This window comes from Leucoraja erinacea, chromosome 2 (assembly GCF_028641065.1).
Source record: "Leucoraja erinacea ecotype New England chromosome 2, Leri_hhj_1, whole genome shotgun sequence".
Classification (NCBI taxonomy): Eukaryota; Metazoa; Chordata; class Chondrichthyes; order Rajiformes; family Rajidae; genus Leucoraja; species Leucoraja erinaceus.
The window spans coordinates 81,166,285-81,184,807 of NC_073378.1; the positions used below are offsets into that span (position 1 = coordinate 81,166,285).

Sequence of the window (18,523 nt, forward strand, 5' to 3'; positions counted from 1 at the left end):
GAAATGCTAAAAAATAATTTTAAAATGGCCTAATTAAAGATCAATCCAACATTAGAATATGTTGATTGAAATAGTCAAAGCAGCATTGAGATGGTTCCCCATGTAATTCTGCTTGTCTTATTTCTTGCGTGTACTATAGTTACACCATAAATTTACACATGGTACAGTTAAAGATTCTTATCTTACACTTTAGACCTAAAATTGACACAACAGTGTCAGATATTTTTAAAGGTCAGAAATCAGATAAATGTTAACTGGAAATTCAAATCAGTCAAAGATTGAATTGACTTTTTAAATCAATATCCACTTTACCGGTCATAGCTTTCATCAATGTGTGGATGCAAGTGGTTTTACCAGCTCCACTGGGTCCCAAAGTCATCATTCCATGCCTGACTCTTTGCGTCTCAAATAATTGGATAACTTTGAGTTTCCATGGAGGATGACTGACAAGCCCTGCTTCTTCAACCTAAATAGAACAATACGCACTTCAGAATACCGTAAATATCCAATTGTATATGCATAACTTTCACTTTTATTTTTATGATCGAAATTCAAAACTTAAAAGATTATTGTCGTTTTGCTTTAACTCCAAGTTCCACGGGTTTGGTGAAGACAGGTTTGCTTTAATTCCAAATTCCACGGGTTTGGATGGGATAATGGTGTTAAAAGCTGTGCTGCAGTCTATGAATACGAGTCTGACATTGGTTTCTCTCTAATCCAGGTGTTTCAGGGATTGAGAGATGATCTACACGGCAAGACAATTCCAAGAGATGTGCCAAAAACAAAACTGTAGCTTATTCACCACCATCGTTGATCTCATTCAGACCTTTGACACTAGTTGTCATGAGGGTGTATGGAAGATCATGGCAAAGAATGGCTGCCCGGCAAAGTTCATCACAATTAACTGATAACTCCATGATGGTATGCTGGCCAGAGTAAAGGATGACAAAGAGTCTTCAGACCCATTACCAGTCATTAATTGTGTGAAACAAGCTTGTGTGCTTGCCCCCACCTTGTTTAATGTTCCGTGATTCTCTTTGCTATCGTATACCTATCTTAATAAAGAAGATGGAATCAAACTTAGATATTGAACTGACAGTGCTCTTTCTGACCTCAGAAATCTCTCACCCAAGACCAAAGCACAAAAAAAATCACCTTGAGGAACTTACTCTTAGTTGATGACTGTGCACTCAATGTATGCTCAGAAACATCAGCAGGGAATATTTGCCAATGCCCGTGTCAAGTTTAGCCACACAATTAGCACAAAGAAAACAAAAAACAAAAATGTGCGCCAACCTACCCTAAACACCGATATCGAATTAAATATTCTTGCCATTGGTCAGAAGCTTTCAGTAGTTGACAAATTCATGACAGCACTCTCTCAAGATCAGTTAACTTTGTTGACAAAGTTGCCAAAAGGATAGCAAAAGCCAACTGCTTTAAGATTGAAAAGTAAGCTGTGGGAACTAAGAGAAATCAGCCTAAATTTAAGGTGAATTATGTCATAGCCATGCTAGCTAATACTAGCTAAACATGGACAGTGTACAGCAGGCATGCCAGAGAGCTTAACCATTTCCATATGACCTGCGAGAATAGTTCACATCAAGTAGCAAGTCAAGATTCCAGAAACACAGTCACTCTCAGATAAACCTCCTCAGCATCCACTACTCTAATCCATGACTAAAACATGGATCCAGTCTGCATTGAGTAAATTGATCATTTTGTTGCAAATGAATACTTACGGAAGAGTGAAGGGGCTGTCCCTCTGCGGCGACCTAATTTGCAAGTTTTTAACAGTTTTGGAGAGTTTGAAAAAAAAATGCCATGTTGAACACCTCCTTCGACTATGTAAAGGCCTCCTTCGACCTACTTCGACTATGTTGAAGACTAGCTTTGATTAGCTTCAACTAGCTTCGGGAAAATTGGACTCTGAATAGTAGAGAGTGAAGACGACCTCCTTCGACGTCCCTTAACCATATAACAATTACAGCACGGAAACAACTATGTTGAAGACTATCTACGATTACCTTCGACTACTTTCGATTACCTTCGACTACCCTCGATTACCTATGAATAACATGCCGACCTACTACGACCTACTTCGACCAAACCTACGAGTAAAAAAAGTATAGATTTTTTCCATGGCGACCTTTTTTTACTCGCGGGCATATTGTAACATTTTACGTTGAAAAACACGCCGCGACCTAGCTAAAGCCTCGAGTACATGGGGACTACCCTCGAGCATGAAGGAGAGTTACAAAGACCTCCTAGGAACTCGTGTCGATCATGCTGCGAGTATGAGTCAAGGGCAAACTCGCCAGAACTCGGGGATTAGGTCGCCGCAGTGGGACAGCCCCTTGACCCTCATATTATAGAATTTGGCATTAAGATTGAATGCTTTCGCCAAGACTAGGAACGTAAACTAGGATGGTATGAAAAAAGGGTAAAGTGCCTGTCCCACTATGGCGACCCTATTGGCGAGTTTAGGAGACTGTCATGGTCTTGTTGAATCGCTGAAAAGTTGGCATCCTTCAACTATGTAGAAGACCTCCTATGACCTTCTTCGACTATGTAGAAGATTAGCTTTGACTATCAATGAGCCATTGAAACGAGCAAAGGCTCGTTTCAAATTTAGAGAAGGGGATAATATACATATGAATGAAGAACTGGTTATGGGTCAGAAAGCCACAAGTAGGAATAAATAATTTTCTCTCACATTGGGAGACTGCGAATTGCGGGTTTTTGCAATCTTGGCACATTGATTCATTACATCCTGACAGCAATCACTGTGTCAATGCTCGAAAGGCAAAGTGATATGTTTTATCCGACTAATCAATAGGAATTTTGGGTTATTTGCTACCAGGAAAGTTAATTTGTGAGGGATTAGTGATTATAATGCCATTTACTATCATGAAATTTGGAATAGTGGATGGAGTAGAATTCAATTTTTGGCTGGTGATATCTGACAAACAATTTATTAATGTCATAACCAATGACCTTGTAATCTTGATGTGTTTTAGATTCAGCAGAATCAGATGCTGCATTAATAGTATATGTATTCTTCTCAAAAATTATGATTATAAAAGCACTTCACATCTGATATTTGCCAAATATTGGGGAGTTTGTAAAATGTTACTTTTTTGTCTATGGCAGCTTCCAGTTCCGGATAGCCTGCTTTGTCCAGCTGAATGGCAGGAAACAGATCTTCAATCAGGCTGAGGAAAAGTGGCTCATCTTCGTCAATCTAGGAAGTAAGTAGTATATTTGAAATCTGTAAACAATTTAGAACATAGAACAATACAGCACAGGAACAGGCCCTTCAAGCCACAATGTCTGTGTCGAACATGTTAAGATAAACAAATCTAATCTCATCTCTCTGCTGATGACCCATACTCCTCCACTCTCTCATATCCCATGTGCCTATCCCAACCAACTAACTGATATGCCTCCACCACCACCCCTGGCAGCATATTCCAGGCACCTACAACTCCCTATGCCTCATATCGCTTTCAAACATTATTCCATTTGACTTCAGAGCTATGCCCTCTGGTCTTTGACATTTCCATCCTGGGAAAAAGGTCTTGACTGTCTATCTGTGCCTCTCATAATTGAATACACTCCTATCACGTCTTCTCTCAACCTTCGGCATTCCTGAAAAAAAAATCCAAGTCTGTCTATCCTTTCCTGTGGCTAAAACCCCCTAATCCAAGCAGCATTCTGGTAAATCTCATCTCCAAAGTCTTCACATCGTTTCTGCATTTGGGTGACCAGAACTGCACACAATATTTCAAATGCAGCATAAGCAGACATATTGAGCTGCATCATGGCTTCCTGACTCTTATAGTTAATGCTCAATTTAGAACTAAATTTAAAACCACATTTTTCCCCCTATGTAGAAATTCACTGCTGTCGCAAAGAAATCTGCAAAAGTATTATTTGTTGCTCTGGAATAAATAAGAAATGGTTTGGATTATAAAATATCCTTGTGTGATTCTTTTTCAAATTGAAAAGCGATGCATTTTGATCAGTTAATAGTTTTAATATCTTAACATCCAGCAGTTAATTAATAATATCCAAAAAACTCTTAAACAACTGCATTACTTGGTTTTGACATTCACTGAAAAATATTTAATTCTGGCTCAAACAAATATAAAGCACGTTTTTGGTTGCGCTTTCAAATTACTTCTACCGATATTCTCTTTCAAATATGCACAATTGAAACTTACCAATTTAGAGAGGTTCATGTCACGAAGTACACGCATGACAATGGTAGACTCTGTATCATTGGGATTGGCTCTTTTTGCAGCTCCCAGTGTCCGCAACACTGACAGGATGTTACGCAGGCCAAAATCATAATGCACCTAGAGCGGGCAAATTGTGCAACACTTTACTGATAGGTTATACTTTTGATCCGGTTGCAACATGTAACAGCATACAACATGAACTTTGGGACAATGACTTTGGGACTTTGAGTGCTTGTTATTTATTCTATGTTATGACTGCATTTCCATTTTGTTGCACTAAAAAGTGTAATGACAATAAATTGAATCAAATCAAATCAAATGAAGGTGCAACAGTAAGAAGTTTTTAAAACTATATCGCACATTATTAGATCTGCACTCGTTTCAGATGTTACTCCCTGTTACATGACAGTTATCTGTGGATTCACTCTGTAGAATTAAAACAATCATTAAAATCAGAATTTAAATTGAGTAGCTTCTCAAATGCTTTTCCTCAATTGTCAATAAATTTCATCATGCAGATTTAAACATTCACCCTTATCAGTTTCAAAGTGCGAGACATCGTAGATTAGGTACAAATAATAATCACAAAATGAAAGTCTTAATTTTTCTGTGATTAATCAACAGTTCCAGTAATATAAATGCTGAACAATATAAATCTTACATTCTGTGAACGGTAGCAAAATTAAATGGAAATCAAAAATTAAATTAAGCTTATTAATTGGAAGTTCAGAAGTGGAAGGCATGAAGTTAAGTTTGCAGCCATTGTAATCAATACTGCTCCCAGAAGGGAAAAAGAAGATAAATAATTAATTAGAATGTGACACACATAAACACATACAGATCATTGTATGATCTGATAAATTTCGACTTTACCCTGTCACTTTGATTAAGTTTGTCAGTGACCAGTGTTAGCGTGTGATCTGGCATACACAAACCTGTTTAGAGAGTTGCTCTTCGCATAATTTGTACAGGGTGAAAAACTTCCTGGCCAGAGTTATGTTGTCAATAAATCCACAACTAGCAAGCTTAACGCGAATAATTATCTGACGATCTGGTACCATCATGGCAACTGAGCGGAAGTTAATCTTCAGATTCTCAGGCAATTCTTGGCGTCCTGCATAGCCTGGGTTCTACAGATTGAAAAGCATATTTCAGAAACAGAAAAAATCTCTCTTGATAATTGAACAACTAAGGGACACATTTTTCATCATTTGGCCCTGTATTTGTATGGCCAAATAATAATTTTACCACCACAGAAATTGGAGCAATTAGTTGAATCAAATATTATAATAAAATCACTGAATATAACACAACTTCTGATGCAAACTCACATATCAAAAATATGTCAAATGGTTCAGTTCGAACCAATGATAAATATTGTTCACAGACTAATATCTTTCTGGGGCTAGTACAAAGTTGGAAATCAGATACGTGAAAAGGAATTGGTTAATATTATCTTGGTAGAGTGAAAGGATGGATATTCCAGACTGTTACTGAGGTAATGGTCATTAGAAAGTACTTAAGATCAAAGCAGGCACATAATCTATCTATCATATCTATATACTTTTAAAACTGTGTGCGTCTGTGTGTTTGCGTCTCGGTGTGTGCGTGCCCGTGCACCTGTGTCTGTGTGATTTTGCCTTTGAAATGTATCTCCTCGAAAACCAGACGCAAAAACGCGGAGATTTTTACATATTTCGGTAGGGATTTAACTGATGATTTCACTTAACTTACGCTACTAGGCGCTCAAGTTACCGAACCAAGCCATGATACAACCAGTCAGCATGCTCATATATAAGACATTAGTTAAAGTCACACTTGGAGGTCTATAGCAGGTCGTTTTGCTATAGGAAGAAAATCATTAACCTGGTAGGTGAGCGGCAAAGGAGTGACCGTATAGGTGTACAAAATAATGAGGGATTTTGATCAAGGGAATGGTCAGTCTTGTTCCAAGAGTAGAGCAGTACAGAACGAGAGGGCATTGCAGAAGGGAAAGTATTAAAAGAGATGAGAGGGCAATTCTTCATGCAGAGGGAAATACATATATTGAACAAGCTGCCAGAAGAAGCTGGCAAGAAGCTGCCAGAGAAGCTGATATAGGCCAAATGTTGGCAAATGCAACATAAACAATTAACAATAATTCAGCCTTGTGAGCAGATGTGGCAGTCAAGACTAAACATTGACCAGTTCCTTTCTATTTAGTTTAGTTCTGGAGCATTAAAATGGTAGTGCCACAAACCCACTTTTTAACAGCGGACTCAGTAAAAACCAAGAAGTTATCAAAAATTTGAGGTTTAAAAATGTATTCAGTTATGAATTTCTGAAACTCTTCAGCACAGATGGCTGAACATATTTAAAGGAAGTGCAGATAATGTTTTGAAGGATTGGAGAATTCAGGATCATGGAGAAATATAAATATCACAGATCATCCACCATCACACTGAATGGCTTGAAGTGTCAGGTGGCCTGCTATTGCTCCAAAAGCGAATGGTATGTTAGCATTCATAGCAAAAGGATTTGAGTATAGGAGCAGGGAGATTCTACTGCAGTTGTACAGGGTATTGGTGAGACCACACCTGGAGTATTGTGTACAGTTTTGGTCTCCAAATCTGAGGAAATACATTCTTGCCATAGAGAGAGTACAGAGAAGGTTCACCAGACTGATTCCTGGGATGTCAGGACTTTCATATGAAGAAAGACTGGATAGACTCGGCTTGTACTCGTTAGAATTTAGAAGATTGAGGGGGGATCTTATAGAAACTTACAAAATTCTTCAGGGGTTGGACAGGCTAGATGCGGGAAGATTGTTCCCGATGTTGGGGAAGTCCAGGACAAGGGGTCACAGTTTAAGGATAAAAGGGAAATCCTTTAGGACAGAGATGAGAAAAACATTTTTCACACAGAGAGTGGTGAATCTCTGGAACTCTCTGCCACAGAAGGTAGTTGAGGCCAGTTCATTGGCTATATTTAAGAGGGAGTTAGATGTGGCCCTTGTGGCTAAAGGGATCAGGGGGTATAGAGAGAAGGCAGGTACAGGATACTGAGTAGGATGATCGGCCATGATCATATTGAATGGCGGTGCAGGCTCGAAGGGCGGAATGGCCTACTCCTGTGCCTATTTTCTATGTTTCTATGTGTTCAACTTCAATTCCTAGTTCTTACTAAGTCAGCTGTTAAAAAGTGGGTTTGTGGCACTCGCATGTTAATGCTTGACTGCCACATCTGCTTACAAGGCTAAATTATTGCATATTGAATATATTCCAATTATGTCATATGTGATAATGAACACCCTGTGATTTATAGTTACCTAGTTGTACCATTTGTTCAAATACTCTTACAAAACCCTAGTCGTTTTCTTTTTATGTTTTGCACAAACTGTATTTCACTTACCATGGTGAGGAATATTCCAAATTCAGGATTCATTTCGACAGAATCCCCATCCGTGAATATGAAATTTTTCTTGCGTTCCTTTTTACAAGTCAATACTATCGCAATTTGCTGAGCAGCCACTGACAAAACTGGCAGGTCAATGCGGTTAAATTCATCAAAGCAACCCCAAGATCCAGACTGTGCTAGGCCTATGAAAAGGATAACTCATATTGTATACTTGTTGAATACTGCTGAAAGATTTGCACAATAGATGGAAAATACCCATCGCATTTGAAAAGGCTACTTATATGAAATGTTAGTGAAAATTGTTAACCTATATGGAGGCTGCAAATTTAATTGCAAGGGCTTTATCACATATGCAAAAAGTTTCCAAAAGGCATAAGGCATGTTCAAACAACGTGTACATCATTGTTTCAATGTCCTCTGGCAAATTTGTTTGAAGCATTTCATTACATGGTAACAATGCATCTCAAGCTTTCAAGATGTCTGCTTACTGCTCAGAGGTTGTTTGCATATTATTTAATCATATGCAGTTTCCAATAATGCTTTATGCTACAAAATAAAATTTAAATACATCTTTTTTAATTCCTCAAACAATAACATGCCATAAATTACAATTGTTTTATTCAAAACAATTAATTACCCCTCAAAATAAAGATGCAAGTTTGGGCTGGGACAAAATAATAAGTAATGGCTAATATAAAAACAGAAATGTTGGAAATACCGAAGTCAGACAATATCCGTGAAAAGAAAACCAGTTAAAGTTTCACATCAATGATCATTCAAATGAAAAATAACCTTTTGCACATATGATGCTGACCTTCTGTGCATTTTCATTTTTATTCTGCTTTTATTTCAGATTTCAAGCACCTGCATTATTATATTTTTCCAATGAACAATGACAAGATTAAGTCGTACAATTTGCTTCTTCTTAAGCAATCTTTTGGGATCAAGGATGTTGCTCATTTATGGCTGTGCGGATTCTTCTTGGCTCTTCCAAGGATGGGGCAAGTGATGACTGAAAGGCAGGTGAGTGGGGAGTTTGTGAGTTGGTGCACACTGGTCAAGATTCTGCGTGAATGGACAAGGTTCTCAATTCCATCCGAAATGGAACCGAATTTACCACTTTGAACATTCATGCGTCAGGGATTTCCAAGAGGAGATGCTGCAATAAAGCTATCATGGGAAACTGTATTCTGTGGGTTTTATGAGATGCTCAGTGTGCACATTTAATTGCTCGCACACCATCTAGTGGCCAATTAGAGAAGAACAGGTGAATATACCACTAGAGAAAAGGAATAGATGACATTTTAGGACAAGACCATTCTGCAGATCTGAGGAAGGGTCTTAACAGAAAATGTCACCTATTCCTTTTCTCCAGAGATGCTGCCTGACCCATTGAGTTACTCCGGCATTTTGTGTCTATCTTCGGTGTAAACCATCATCTGTAATTCCTTCATACCTGGGTGAATATACCACCTATCTACCATCGTCCGGTGGGGTATCGCCTCAGCGCATAGGGAGAAGAGGAGGAAAGAGACAGTAACCCTAAGATTTTTGCCTCCATCACAATGAGGAGGTGCCTGGTGAACTCACTGTGGTGGATGTTAATTTGTGTTTATTGTGTGTTTTGTTGTTTATTATTACATGTATGGCTGCAGGCAACGACATTTCGTTCAGACCGAAAGGTCTGAATGACAAATAAAGGATCTAAGTCTAAGTCTAAGTCTGTTGGCCACAGTAGAAGAGGAAAGATGGGGAGAAAACAAACACACATTTAAAATCATCATTGTTAATGTTTGTTTTTATTGAAACAGATCAATATAATCAAAACTTGTATAAATATAATACGATAGCACGTTTAAAAATATAATTTTTTACCTTTAAAGATTCTACCAAGACCTCTAAAATCCATTTGATCTGAGCAGTTGAAAACCACAACATACTTCCCAAGGCACCTTCCCATGTCTTTGGTTGTTTCAGTCTTGCCTGTCCCTGCTGGTCCAGCAGGTGCTCCTCCCATGTTCATTCCAAGTGCCTGAGCTAGAGTTATGTAACACCTAAAGGACATAACATAGCACAAGTGTGTTGGACAAGGAGTGTGGAGGAAGGAACTGCAGATGCTGGTTTAAACCAAAGATCAACATATAGAGCTGGAGTAACTCAGTGAGTCTGACAGCATCTCTGGAGAAAAGGTATAGGTGACGTTTCGGGTTGAGACCGTGACTCTCAATCTGAAGAAGGGTCGAGACCCAAAATGTCACCTATTTCTTTTCTCCAGAGATGCTGTCTGACTCGCTGAGTTACTCTAGCTTTTTGTGTCTATCTTGTGTTGGACAAGGAACTAGATTGTTCAATGGAAGATCAGGAATTTAACAGTAACAGAGTGAGAAAGTTGTGATATTCAGTCTCTCATCACAATGAGAGTGAATGACCTCTGTTTGTAATCCAGTGTGTTATTGCAACATTGTTACACTGGCTGAAGTTCAGATGGATATTAAAGGATACAACATCACAAAAGGAAGTGCTATAATCCACAGTGCTGTAATCAACAATGCTCCCTCAATTCTTTTATGGGATCCTATTCCATACAAAATTAGTTACTTGTAAAGCAAAAACCAATGAAGATGTTGGAATTTTGAATCAAAAATAGAAATGTTCAGCTAATCAAGAAACTTGTGGATAATTAAAAAATTTAGATCAATTACATTTTCCTAATTAATATTTCATTTTCCCACATGAAAGTATTGCCAGCTCTTAAAAGTAAGGTACAGTATACAGTGCAAACTCAATGAAGAAATTGGAAAAGTCCCATCTGAAATTAACAAAATTCTTTAAATACTCATCTGGTCAGTTAATAATTGTGTAGGGAGAAGCAGAATCATAACTTCAGCTTAATCAGTACAATTACAAATGGGCACATATCCAACAGTGACATTGTGTATATAACACCCTGCCAAGAAAGAGGATTAAGTAGCCTCATCATGTGATTTGAAGTGGGTATATGGCAGGGCTCTCACTTAACTTTTTTTCCCTGTTGCCAGCCGGGCAACCTAGGCAGATTTTTTAGGTTGCCAAATGACAGTTTAGGTGGTCATTTAAGACGGTTTGCATGACGCGTGCGATAGTGTGCTCGGACGAAGTGCGTAGTTACCAGTCTGAATTAAGCTCAATGAAGCATTCACATATTATTTCTGCTTCAAATAAAGTCACAAACTAAACATATTCACCAATCAAGACATCATATATACCATAATGACATGTAGCAAAATTATAATACAGTATCTCAACTCTTTTTACACATTGCGATTAATGCAATTTCTATTAGTTCTTTCCACTTCCAAACAAAAATGTGGTTGGATTATTCAGCGTATGATCAACCTGTGTCAATAAATCCTGGACCAATGCTACCATATATGCTTAACCATGCACACTACAGATTGATGCAAGCATGTTTTCTGTGAAGGACCGCAAATTACCATGACATGGCCATAGCATGGGTTGTTATTGCTATTGGCACAGAAACACACTCACTTTCCACATAATTTATCCATATCTAAATATACAGATTGCATGGAAATCTCTAAAGGCATTTTATGACAATAGCTGTTAAAACCGATTATACTCTCTCGCTCTCTCTCGTACAGGACCCCTTCTCTCCACATCACCCCGATCCTGGCCTCTCTCCACTGGCTCCCTGTGCGGTTCCGTATACATTTCAAGACCCTCCTCTATGTCTACAAAGCCCTCAATGGGCTTTCCCCCTCCTACATTAAAAGTCTTCTCACCCACCACTCCACCTCCTGGTCCCTCAGATCGGCCGACTTGGGGCTGCTGAATATCCCGCGGTCTAGGCATAAGCTTGGGGGCGACCGCGCCTTTGCGGTTGCAGCTCCTAGACTGTGGAACAGCATCCCCCTTCCCATCAGAACTGCCCCCTCCATCGACTCCTTTAAGTCAAGACTAAAATCTTATCTATACTCCCAAGCCTTTCCTGACGTCCACTGAGCGAGGTCTATATGTATATATGTATTTAGTTTGTTTGTTTATACTATTCTTATAACAAATGTAAAGAACTTTGGCCAACGAGAGTTGTTTTTTAAATGTGCTATATAAATAAATGTCTTGACTTGACTCTCCATCCCGCACTGATCCCCATTCCCGCCTCTATTCAGTCCACACTGACATCCCTTGTGCTCCCCTCCCCATCTACCCCCCCCTGAATCTATTCATCCTGCGCTGATCACCCTATCCACCTCTCATTGATTCTCCTGCCACCCCCCCATCCATCCTGTACTGTCCCCCAATTCATCCTGTACTGACCCCCCCTTCCCATCCATCCTGCACTGTTCCCCATCCATCCTGCACTGCTCCCCATCCATCCTGTACTGATCCCCCATCCATCCTGTACTGATCCCCCCCATTCCTCCTGTACTGATCCCCTCATTCATCCTGCAGCGATCCCCATCCATCCTGTACTGCTCCTCCCATTCAAGAAGAATGGGGGGAACAGTCTGAAGAAGGGTCTTGACCCAAAAAGTTGCCTATTTCATTCGCTCCATAGATGCTGCCTCACCCGCTGAGTTTCTCCAGCATAATTGTCTACCCCCCATTCATCCTGCACTGATCCACCACATTCATCCCATGCCCACTGACCTCCTCCATTCATCCTGTACTGACCCCCCCCCCCCCCACTCATCCTGTACACAAAGATCCTATAGCTATAGGACAGGATCTTTGGTACAGCTGCTTTAGACGGCGGAAGGAGGCCACCCCTTCCCTCCCTCCTCCCGGCATTGGCGTGAGAGAGGGTTTGTTTTAAAAGTGGATATCGCCGTTGGCGGATTTGCAAGCAGCGGCCGCTATCAGGGGTACGGGAGTAGGAGGAGGTGGAGCTGCTGTTGCGGCCGCTGCTGCTGCTGTGCGAGGCCCAACATTCACTCCGACCCTTCATCACCCCGCACCTAGTACCTTTGCCCCACACTACAGCCGTCGCCCACACGAAACGTCACGTTCCTTTTCTCCAGAGGCGCTGCCTGACCCGCTGAGTTCCTCTAGTTTTTTGTGTCTATCTTCGGTATAAACCAGTATCTGCCAAGCCGGGCAAAATGACTCGGCATTTAGGTTGCCCGGCGGCACTTTGGGTGGTCATTGGCACCCGGGCAACCGCTAATTTCGAGCCCTGTATGGGCTGATGATTGTATGTTGTCTAGTTCAGTTAAAATGGACCAACTATGTGCCAACATTTAGCAAGCCCTGGACAACTACACCCAGACGTGGGTTGATAAATGGAAGTAATATTCACACCACTTGACTGCCTGCCGATGGCCTTCTCCAGCACTAAAGATTCCAACCACTTACATTTCTGAATTTCCGATTGACATCATCAACGATATATCTTGGCCAGCCACATAAATACCACTGTTGCAAAAGCATGTTAAAGTTGGGAATTGTGCAGTGAAGAATAGCGCTAATGCCAAACTCGTATAGCTGTTCAAAGCCTTTTGAAATTGCTACAAGACCAGGATAGATTACACACCATTAGCTGGGATAAGTGTAGACCAAACATTACTTAAGAAACTGCAAAACATGCAGGCCTCCTTGACCAACAAACAGCATATACCACCTATAAGAAGTACTCCAATAACTCACTAAGGTTCATCAGACATTACCTCCAAAATATGAAGTCCGATGAAGCCCCCAAATTATGGTAAAGGGTCCCCAAAATAAAATGCTAAACTGTTTCTTTTTCCACTGACGAAGCCTGAGCTGCAACTGTTTCCAGCACTGTTTTTATTTCAATCCTCCTAAACATGAAACCTCTTCCATCAAGAAACACATCATTAGAAAACACATGGGACCACAAAGATCTAGAAATAATTTCTCAGGTTGTTTCAATATCACTACATCTAATTCTTCGGACTTCAGACATTCAAGAACTGCATCCATTAGACCGATAGCAGACCACCACTACAATTTCAATGGGAATAAGGGATGGCTAATAAATGTGGCACTCAGCAAAATCCATATCCTGTTAATTAATTAAAAAAAATAAAAACAGCAGCGTTAAGTGTTTCAGTTGCCCACCTGTCAGTAAGGGGTGTGATAACCAATCTGTCTGTGCAGCCCAGAAATTCATTCTGATAAACAAATCCAACATCGGTAATGTTGATCAGCATTCTATCAGAGTCTTCATTAAAATAAAATCTGCACTGTTTTAGCCATTCAAAATCTGTACGACTTTTGACATGTTGACGACACTGCAAAACAAACACATTAAAAAAAAGTATTTGTTATTTCCTTTATCTTTAATTCTTAAATTGAGAAAATAACAGGGGCTGCAATTGCATTGCCCATAATATAGCATTAAAACCATGCTTCATGATAGAGTTGTGTTTGATTGGCTCAGTGCCTTTAGAAAACAATTTTCATGCAAGAATGTCTGTGTGCATAAGTTATGATTCACACTGATTTCCCTAGAAATCTCTGATTTCATGAGTACTGTACACTTGCTGTAAACAACCAGCATTCCTGTTGAGATCTGGAACATGCCTCCCACAAGACTCTGGTGCTTAGACTGTCTGACTGAAGACACGCTTTGGTGTCCTGTGGTAAATAACCCTGACCGTGTCCCTCTACTCTTGATACTTTTATGTCGTCAACTTTAAATTATATTCTCACCTAACTCTGCAAATTAGTTAGTTCAGCATTGTTTTTGCCCTCAACTAAAGTTCAACAATCAACATGTGACTCTCCAACCCTCGGGGATGTGATTATTCTTCAAAATAGTACTCATCTTGTACGGAGAGTGACACGGTTAATTCAGAGACTAGGGTCCTGAACTTAAAGAAAGGAGACTTTGATGGTATAAGATGGGAATTGGCTAGGATAGACTGGCAAATGGTACTTAAAGGGTTGACGGTGGAGATGCAATGGCAAAGATTTAAGGATCGCAAGGATGAACTACAAAAATTGTTCATCCCTGTCTGGCTAAAAAATAAAACAGGCAAGGCGGCTCAACCATGTCTAACGAGGGAAATTAAGGATAGTGTTAAATCCAAGGAAGAGACATATAAATTGGCCAGAGGAAACAGCAAGCCGGAGGACTGGGAGAAATTTAGAATTCAACAGAGGAGGACAAAGGAGTTAATTAAGAGGGGGGGAAATAGAGTATGAAAGAAAGTTTGCGGGGATTATAAAAACTGTAAAAGCTTCTTTAGATACGTGAAGAGGGAAAGATTTGTGAAGACAAATGTAGGTCCCTTACAGTCAGAAACAGGTGAATTTATAATGGGAAACAAGGAAATGGCAGAACAGTTAAACTAGTACTTTGGTTTTGGCTTCACTAAAGGAAGACACACACAATCTCCCAGAAATACTAGGGGACTGAGGATCTAGGGAGGGGAGGAACTGAAGGGAATCCACATGTCAGTAAATGGTGTTGGGTAAATTGTTGGGACTGAAGGCAGATAAATCCCCAGGGCCTGAAGGTCTGCAGTCCAAAGTACTAAAGGAGGTGGCCCTAGTAATCATGGATACATTGGTGATCATTTTCCAATGTTCTCTTAACTCTGGATCAGTTCCTGTAGCCTGGAGGTTAGCCAATGTAACCCCACTTTTTAAGAAAGAAGAGAGAAAACAGGGAATTATAGACCAGTTAGCCTTACATCGATAGTGGGGAAGATGCTGGAGTCGATTATTAAAGATGTAATAGCAGCACATTTGGAAAGCAGTGACAGGATCTGTGAAAGTCAGGAGGTAGGGTATTGACATGGATAGAGAACTGGTTGGCAGACATGAAGCAAAGAGTGGGAATTAACGGGTCCTTTTCAGAATGGCATGCAGTAACTAGTGGGATGCCACAAGGCTCAGTACTGGGACCCCAGTTACTTAAAATGTATATTAACGATTTAGAGGAGAGAATTAAATGTAACATCTCCAAGTTTGTGGATGACACAAAGCTGGGTCACAGAGTGAGCTGCAAGGAGGATGCTATGAAGCTGCAAGGTTACTTGCATAGGTTGGGTGAGTGGGTAGATCACGGCAGATGCAGTATAATGTGGATAAATGTGAGGTTATCCACTTTGGTGGCAAGAACAGGAAGGCAGATTATTATCTGAATTATGCCATAGATTAGGAAAAGGGGAGTCTGAACTGGGTGTCCTAATTCATCAGTCACTGAAAGTAAGCATGCAGGTACAGCAGGCAGTGAAGAAAGCTAATGACATGTTGGCCTTCATTGCGAGAGGATTTGAGTTTAGGAGCAAGGAGGCCCTACTGCAGTTGTACAGGGCCCTGGTGAGACCGCACCTGGAGTATTGTGTGCAGTTTTGGTCTCCTAATTTGAGGAAGGACGGCGTAGGTTCACCAGGTTAATTTCCAGGATGGCGGGAATGACATACGAGGAAAGAATGCGTGGCCTGGGCTTGTATTCACTGGAAATGAGAAAGATAAGAGGGGATCTTTTGGAATATAAAATTCTTCAGGGATTGGACCGGCTAGATGCAGGAAGAATGTTTCCCATTTTGAGGGAGCCCTGAACCAGGGGTCACAGTTTAAGAATAAGGAGTAGGCCATTTAGGACTGAGATGAGGAAAAACTTCTTCACCCAGAGAGTTGTGAATCTGTGGAATTCTCTGCCACAGAAGGCAGTGGATGGCAATTCACTGGACCTTTTCAAGAGAGAGTCAGATTTAGCTCAGGGCTAACGGAAAAAAGGGATATGGGGAAAAAGCAGGAATGGGGTACTAATTTTGGATGACCAGCCATGATCATATTGAATGGAGGTGCTGGCTTGAAGGGCCGAATGGCCTACTCCTGCATCTATTTTCTATGTTTCTATCTTGGTTGCACTGAACTGCTTTCTTCTGTGTTGGCCATGCTGAATATAAAAATGTCCTTTTGCAGTCTGACAAGGGAATCTCCACTTGAATGTTGCAAGGCAACTGATATTTCATGTGAATGTTCAACATACTCAAAAAAGTGACCGGATAAGATTCACAATGAATCAAATACAAGTTTTTAGTTAACATTTCAAGGGTACAAATTACTTTCCGTTAAAAATGTAATTAGTCATAACAGTTAAAAACACATGTCCAACATTACATTTCCCAGTTTCCTTGCTTTTTGTAACATTCAGTTTAACATGAGGAAATACTAGGATTCATTTGTGCCACAGGAAATTGCAGATGTTGGAATCTTATGCAAAAACACAAAGTGCTCATGGATCTCAGCAGGTTAAACAGCACCTATGGAGGGAGCATACATAGGATGTTTTCCTTTGGAACCCTTCTTCAGACGGATTGGATGAGAGGGAAGAAAGACGGAAAAGCATCCATCTCTCTTTTAAACCAATTCCCAGTCTCGACCCCAAGTGTAGTTTGTCCATTCCCTCCACAGATGTTATCCAACTTGCTGAGTTCCTTCAGCATTGTGTTTTGACCAGTGATCATTTTTTTTTCTATTGGGAGGATCGCATTAATCTGGAAATTTTTCACTGGAAAAGGCTGAAAGGATGATTGGTCTTTAGTAATAGATTCTGGAATATTGATTAAAGGCAGATAACTACAACTTTGTTTTATTTCAGCCATAATCTTATTGACAAGCAAAGCAGACTCAAGGAGCTGAATTACCAATGGCTATTGATGTAATTTTAACAAAGAAAAGACAAGGAAATTAAGATTTGCTATGCTGAAATAAATTAATTTTCCAATTTTTGGATTATTGAATAGTGGTTTGCAGATCAATAATCAAAAACAAAAGAACATTTTGGATCCAATAAAATATTGTCTTCCTAAGTGGGAAATACACAGGATTTTAAAACTATATTGTAAGAATACTATTAAAAACTGTTTCAAAATGATCTGCTGTTGTGTTTTAAACACTAGTTTATATTATTTTGTTAATCAAATTAGTTAGATTTCACTGTCCAAATGCATGCTTTTTAATAAAGAATGGATTAAATTGGACAAACAATACTGAGGATATATTTTATTTTTCAATCATTGTCAAAGTCTCATCAAAAATGAATTTGATGTTCCAATTGCCTTTCAAAACCTTTAACGAGACAAGACTATTATAGAGAGGCAAATTATTTAACTCAATTCCTACCAGGTCATCAAAGATATCTCGCTGGTGTACATGGATAGTGATAAGAGTCTCATATTTCACACGCTCCATTGCACTTAAATCCTTTGTTGTCATGCCAATTAAGATGTTCAGCAATTCTAAGAATGATTGATTGGTCTGTTGCATAATCTTTCGGTCATATTTGGCATTGGTTAATGCTTCTTCCGAATCTCTTGTCCAAATCATTTGAATTCCAAGCAACCCAACCTTTAGGAAAAAAAATAAAATATATAGATTGACACAATCTGTCATTGGTAGTGATTTTTAAATATCTCATGTTAGATAGTGGATATAACATAAAATTCTAAACTCAAACTAGTCAGTTTATCTCTAATGATAACATTTAAACAAATATGACCCGCTTTTCTTTTTAAGATTGTTATTTTTACTTGAGCAAATCCTCTTTTGATGCATAAAAACATGAATATATGCCTTTATAAATGAAATGGTAGAGTCGCATATTCCAATTACAAATAAATTGAGAATAGATTGCAATATTTTAACCAGAAGTATACCTGTGCTGGATAATAATTCAGAAACTCAGTCAGTTGGAAACCAGTGTCTTGAATGCTCATAGATGCAGAACGGATGACCAGATGGAGTGATTTCTGAGATTCCAACAGTAAAGCATTTAGCCAGACTTCTACATTTCCTTCTGCCATAACAGGTTTATCCAGTTCAATTATTTCACCCTCGCGTGAAGACACAACCAAAATACGATCATACACCTGTTAATAAAGATATATTGACCTCATAATGTC

General features: G+C 39.5%; 1 protein-coding gene across 1 annotated transcript in view; it reads right to left on the reverse strand.

The window, feature by feature from the left end:
• dnah5 (dynein, axonemal, heavy chain 5) overlaps positions 1-18,523 on the reverse strand; it is a 202,299-nt gene that overhangs the window by 76,386 nt on the left and 107,390 nt on the right. Inside the window, exons 33-41 of the mRNA XM_055659224.1 lie at positions 18,278-18,490; positions 17,745-17,969; positions 13,722-13,894; positions 9,516-9,694; positions 7,635-7,822; positions 5,180-5,374; positions 4,227-4,361; positions 3,137-3,244; positions 313-466 (exon numbers count right to left, since the gene is read on the reverse strand). Coding sequence (XP_055515199.1) covers positions 313-466; positions 3,137-3,244; positions 4,227-4,361; positions 5,180-5,374; positions 7,635-7,822; positions 9,516-9,694; positions 13,722-13,894; positions 17,745-17,969; positions 18,278-18,490 — 1,570 coding nt within the window. The remainder of the gene's footprint in view (positions 1-312; positions 467-3,136; positions 3,245-4,226; positions 4,362-5,179; positions 5,375-7,634; positions 7,823-9,515; positions 9,695-13,721; positions 13,895-17,744; positions 17,970-18,277; positions 18,491-18,523) is intronic.